Source organism: Podarcis erhardii (assembly GCF_964252035.2).
Source record: "Podarcis erhardii genome assembly, chromosome: 16".
Classification (NCBI taxonomy): Eukaryota; Metazoa; Chordata; class Lepidosauria; order Squamata; family Lacertidae; genus Podarcis; species Podarcis erhardii.
Window position 1 is genome coordinate 38465882 of NC_138514.1, and position 6000 is coordinate 38471881.

The 6000-nt window shown below is 50.7% G+C and overlaps 1 protein-coding gene across 4 annotated transcripts in view; it reads left to right on the plus strand.

The window, feature by feature from the left end:
- Positions 1–6000, plus strand: part of FOXN1 (forkhead box N1) — a gene marked incomplete at its 5' end in the record, with an annotated part of 53940 nt that extends 47940 nt beyond the window's left edge. For 3 of the 4 annotated variants that reach the window (XM_081843736.1, XM_081843737.1, XM_081843734.1), the window contains 3 exons: positions 432–639; positions 1939–2436; positions 4310–6000. In XM_081843736.1, the coding sequence (XP_081699862.1) occupies positions 432–639; positions 1939–2436; positions 4310–4599 (996 nt within the window). In that variant the 3' untranslated portion in view covers positions 4600–6000. The remainder of the gene's footprint in view (positions 1–431; positions 640–1938; positions 2437–4309) is intronic. The other variant, XM_081843735.1, reaches the window with a different exon arrangement.

Consider the following 6000-nt stretch of genomic DNA (forward strand, 5'->3'; position numbering starts at 1 on the left):
TGGCCTGGGGAAAAGATGGGAAGTTAATAATATTAGTTAATAATCATCAATCAGAACGAAAGAGCCCATGCACTGCTGAGTGTTTTTGCTCCAGGTTTTCTGAAACACTTCAAAGATGTGATGATGTTCAGCTCTGCCTTTGACAACCTCCAGCAACCAGCATGCCCAATGGCTAGGGATGATAGGTCACAAGCTCCTGGAAGGTGCCAAGATTAGCTGGGCACAAATCTTGTTCCGGCCGACTTTTGCTTTCATCAGTTACAGGAATCACAATCAGTTGTAGGAAGAACTAAAACTGCTTATTGCCGTCTACCTCAGATGGAAGTTTCTGCCACAGGAGAAGTTGAGGAATGGTACAGATGTAACGAAACAAAGCCTTTCTCCTCCCCAATTAACTTCCATTCGTTTTTTGTGCCTGTCTCCCTTCCTAGACAGCTCCAGACGGTTGGAAGAATTCGGTCCGCCACAACCTATCCCTGAACAAATGCTTCGAGAAAGTGGAGAATAAGTCGGGCAGCTCCTCGAGGAAAGGCTGTTTGTGGGCGCTGAACCCGGCCAAGGTGGACAAGATGCAGGAGGAGCTGCAGAAGTGGAAGAGGAAAGACCCCATCGCGGTCCGGAAAAGCATGGCCAAGCCAGGTGGGCAAGGGGCGTTGTCACAGCCCCCCCCCCCAACATCCTTTGCAGGTGGTGCGTTCAGGAGTGGCTGGTTCCCTTTGGGACTGGCAGGGCAGGAGCCAACAGTAGGGGGCGCCAGAGCCAATGAAGGGCAAAGCCAACTCATTCTGGCTTTGCCCCTTCCTCTTCCTCCTTCCTGCTGAGTTCCAGAAGGGCTGTTTGGTGGGGGGCAACACTGAGACTAAGGGGGAGGAGGACGCTGGCAGCCTCAGAGACTGGCAGGCAGCAAAAGGCTGTTTGGTGGGGGGCAACACTGAGACTAAGGGGGAGGAGGACGCTGGCAGCCCCAGAGACTGGCAGGCAGCAAAGAGACTGCTCAGCAAGGAGCAACTCATTCTGGCTTTGCCCCTTCCTCTTCCTCCTTCCTGCTGAGTTCCAGAAGGGCTGTTTGGTGGGGGGCAACACTGAGACTAAGAGGGAGGAGGGACATGCAAGGAGGGACATGCAAGGCCATCTCCTGGGTTGGTTGCACAGTAGGAAGGCATAAGGACATAATGCATGGAGGAGAGAGCTATTGATGGTACTAGCCATGACAGCTCGGCTCTGGGTCCATGGCTGTGCCATAGATGATGGGCCCCTGGCCTGATCCTGCAGCCGGCTCTTCTTATGTCCTTAACTAGCTTTTGGTATTTCTCCCCCCCCCCTTAGAATAAATGTAATTTTACATTAAGTCATATTTTCCTCCTAATAAGAGATCAGGAAACAAGAGTTATTAAAGAAGACCGGGGGGGGGGGAATTTTGAATATTTGAAAAAAAATTCTGTAAACAATTTAAAATGTTAGCAGGATTAGAATAAATTGAGCAGTTAAACTATAGACTGAGGGAAGAACTAGAAAAGAAATAATAAGGAATAACGCAGCAGTGAAGGGAAATGGAAATGAACCAGGGAAGGGAAGGATAGAGTTTAAGTTTTGTAATTTGTGCAAATGTTGTAAAAGGATAAATAAAAACTTTAAAAGTCATATTTTCCTGCAGAATAATATGATTGGGTGGAACTTTTCCTACAGAAGAATTTTATGGATTATTGCTGATAATCATAAAATAATCAGTAAACGATTAAAAATAGTAATAAAGACCCAATTCTGACATGATTCAAAGCAGATCTCCTGGTCTCTTGCAGAAGACCACCCCAGGCAGAATTAACACGTCTTAGAAACATAGAACTACAGAATTGGGAGCCCCAAAGGTCATCCAGCCCAACCCCCAGAAATGAAGGAATAAACATGGCTTGTTTTGTTTTCTTTTTCTTTGTGTTTTAGAGGAACTGGACAACCTGATAGGGGACAAGACGGACAAGCTGAGGTCTACCCTTCTGGCCTGCACCCCGAACAGCGGCTTGGCGAGTCCTCCCATCTCCCGGGGGCTGCCGCTCCAGCATCACCCCCTGTGTGAGCCCCCCATATCTTCCTCTAGTGCCCCCCACGCCCATGGGGCCCTCTCCTCCAAGCCCCCGCAGCCCGGCATGCTGGGGGCCCCACAGACTTCCTGCTACGGGGTCCCTCCCCAAGGGTTTTCCCAGGTCTCGCCCACTTTCCTGCAGCCGGACGGCTCTCAAAGCCTTCTCCCTCCCGCAGACGCCCAGAACGGACACCAGGGCCAAGACTCCCCGCCGGGGGGCACCCAGGCCCCTCCGGGACGTGGGATGAAGATGCTGGCCATGGCACGGGCCGCCCTGCAGGAGGTGCCCATGGCAGAAGGCGACCTCAGCCACGACGTGGACGCCCTGAACCCTTCGCTCACTGACTTTGAGCTCCAAGGTGCGCAGCCCTGCTTCAAGGGAGTCCAGACAAGGTTCTAGTCCTCATGGGTCCTGATTTGAATAGGAGCAGAGGAAGCTGCCTTCTGCTAAGTCAGCCCACTGCTTCATCTAGCTCAGTAATGTCTGCACTGGCCGGCAGCAAGGGCTCTCCAGGGTCTTGGGCAGGGAGCCTCTCCCAGTCCTAATCCAGTGATGGTCAAGGATTGAATCCATATCGTGATGTCGGTTTCATAATTTTTGACCTGGCAATACAGTATTGTCACAAATCGTGTGTATGTGTGTGCGCTTTGCTATGTGTGTTTTGCTATGTAAAAATCACAATGTGGGGAAAACCGTGCAGCCAGCCAATGCTTCTCCTTATTTCAGACATCATGATATACAGGGGAGCCTCGGTTTTTGAGAGTAATCCGTTCTGGGAGACCGTTCGACTTCCCAAACGTTCAAAAACTGAAAGCTCAATACGGAAGCCTCAATACAATATGGAAAATCAAAACGGAAGCCGCATAGCATGTTCGGCTTCCGAAAACTGGGGTATTTACAGTGGCACCTCTGGTTACGAACACTTCAGGCTGCGATCTCCGCTAACCCAGAAGTAGCTGCTCCTGGTTGCAAACTTTGCCCCAGGATGCGAACGGAAATCGCGCACCGGAGGCCCCGTTAGCGAAAGCGCGCCTCAGGATAAGAACGGTTTCAGCTTAAGAATGGACCTCCAGAACGAATTAAGTTCGTAGCCAGAGGTACCACTGTACTTCCAGGTTTTGGGCATTCGAAAGCCGAAACGTTTGACTATGGAGGCATTTAACGACCGAGGTTCCACTGTACGTTTAGCTGGTGATATAGCATGATGTTGAAAACCAGATACTGCCCTGCCCTAGTGGGTGGTGTCCATCCTGCTTAAACAGCCAGGGAGGACACAAAAAAACCCAGGATCTTCCCTCACTAACTAGACAGGTGCTGATCAAATGCCACAGATCGATGGAATAACGCCCATCAACCCAATGCATGCCGCAAATGCCTCTGAACGGCAAGCGAGGAGAGGTGCTTTGGCCTGCAGGTCCTGCTTGCAGAATTCCCTTTGGGGAGACCTGGTTGTCCACATAGTGAGGCTGGATTAGAAAGGACTTCAGCCTAATCCACCAGGGCTCTTCTTACGGAGGTCTGTTGTGATAGCAGAACCTCCCTGCTCAGGGACAGTCTACCACTACATACCAGAGTTGCTGTTGCACTCAGGTTCTGCTTATGGCAGCCCTGTTTAAGGAAGCTTGTAATGTTTAATAGACTACTGTATTTTAATATTCTGTTGGAAGCCGCCCAGAGTGGCTGGGGGAACCCAGCCAGATGGGCCGGGTACAAATATTATAATATAATATAATATATTACAGTCATACCTCGGGTTGAAGTTGCTTCAGGTTGAGCGTTTTCGGGTTGCGCTCCGCAGTGATGACCTGGAAGCAACCGAACATGTTACTTCCAGGTTTTGCCGCTCACGCATGCGCAGATGCTCAAATTGATGTCACGCGCATGTGCAGCAGCGACGAATCATGACCCGCACAGACGCGGGTTGTGTTCGCTTCAGGATGCAAACGGGGCTCCGGAACAGATCCCATTCGCACCCAGAGGTACCACTGTATATTAATGGACTTGTAATAATGGTCATTTGTGAGCACAGGAGGCTGGGCTAGATGGGCCCCCCTTGTGCCTGATCCTGCAGCAGCCAGGCTCTTCTGTCCTTATGGAACCGCCAGGCCCAGAGGCAGTCTGTCCCGGTTCCTAGGTCCTTAGGGGCATTTGGCCACTGAGAGAACAGGACGGTGGCCTAGGCGGGGACTCCTTTGGGCATGATCCAGCAAAGTCTGTTTCTGTCGTTGCAGGAAACCTCTGGGAGGAACTGAAGGATGACAGCCTGGGTAGCGACCCCCTAGTGCTCATCGCCTCCTCCTCTTCCTCTTCTTCCTCCTCCTCGGCGCCTGGCCCCTGCTTCTCGACCCTGTGCCAGATGGATGATGACAACAGTGGGAAGTTCGGTGCACACGGTGACACTCAGCACCACAGCTTGCCTGAGATCCACCTCACCACCCTCTACTCTGCCTTCATGGACCTGGAGACGGGATCGCCTTCCTTCCTGAATAACTCCGGCTCCAAACCGGTGGCTTTGGTCTAGGCCGCCAGGCCAAACATCGCCCGTGCCAATGTTGGGTGTGGAACCCCAACCCAAGTCCGCCACTGATGCCCAGCAAGGAAACAAAACTCACTGCTTCTGGACCCGTACTGCAGAAACCCGAGGCGTGCCCAAGTGCCGTGGTGCAAATATGTTGATATGCACAGAACCTTAGAATTGTAGATTCAGGAGGGACCCCCCAAAGGTCATTCAGTCCAACCCCCTGCGATGCAGGAATTGCAACTAAAGAACCCCTGACAGATGCCTGTCCCACCTCTGCTGAAAAAGCTCCAAGGGAGTCCATTTCTCCGTTGAGCAGCTCTTATGGTCAGAAAGTTATTCCTGATGTTTCGCTACACTCTCCTTTCTTAGCAATTGAATCCATTGCTTTGGGTTCTCCCTTCAGGAGCAGCAGAAAACAAGCAGTTCCATGTCGGCGTCAAGCCAGCGTTCCTGGAGAAAACCTGGCCGAGGCTCTCAAGGAAGAAGTCAGGTGGCAAGCAAACTCCCGTTCCCCTTTCTTTTCAAAGCCCGTTTCTTTTCAAATACCCCTCAGCCTGCAACATTCTGCTCAGCAACCACAAACTTCAGTGCCCTTTTGGAAGTAGGTTTGGGGGCCTCGAGGGTGTGTGATGTACAGAGGCTGTGGCAGGGTTAGCAAAATATATATGTGGATGAAGTCTCTAACCCAGTGGGCCGCCACCACCACCCTCGGCTCCATAAATTAATCCCTGGTGCCCCATGCCCTATCCTCCCTTATCAAAAGTTTTATTCTGAAGAGGGTGATCTACTACAGAAGACAATACAGTCGTACTTTCAATCCCGATCGCCCTGGAACTCAGACATTTTGGCTCCCGAACGCCGCAAACCCGGAAGTGATTGTTCCGATTTGCAAACGTTCTTTGGGAACTCGAACGTCTGACGGGGCTTCCGATTGACTGCAGGAGCTTCCTTCGTCCAATCAGAAGCCACAATTTGGTTTTGGAACATTTTGGAAGTTGAACAGACTTCTGGAACGGATTCCGTTTGACTTCCAAGGTACGACTGTAACCCAATAGAATTCAAGACAGTCACAATTAACTATGCATTTATTCCAAATCAACTTAAGGCTATTTAGCTTAATTCAATAAAATGGATCAACGTAGAGTCATAGAATTGTAGAGTTGGCAAGGACCCCAAAGGTCATCTAGCAGGAATCACAGTTCGATAATCTGACAGGTGGATATCCAACCTCTGTTTAAAAACAGAGAACCTGCCGCCTTCCGCGGTCATCTGCCAAGGTCAGGCGTAAGCCTCCTTGATGTCAGTGTAGCTTATTTCTGAATGGGCTCATCCTGGATTGCACTACAAATCCCCCACAAGAAAACACACACCTTGTTCGTTTCAATAAAACAGTGAACCTGC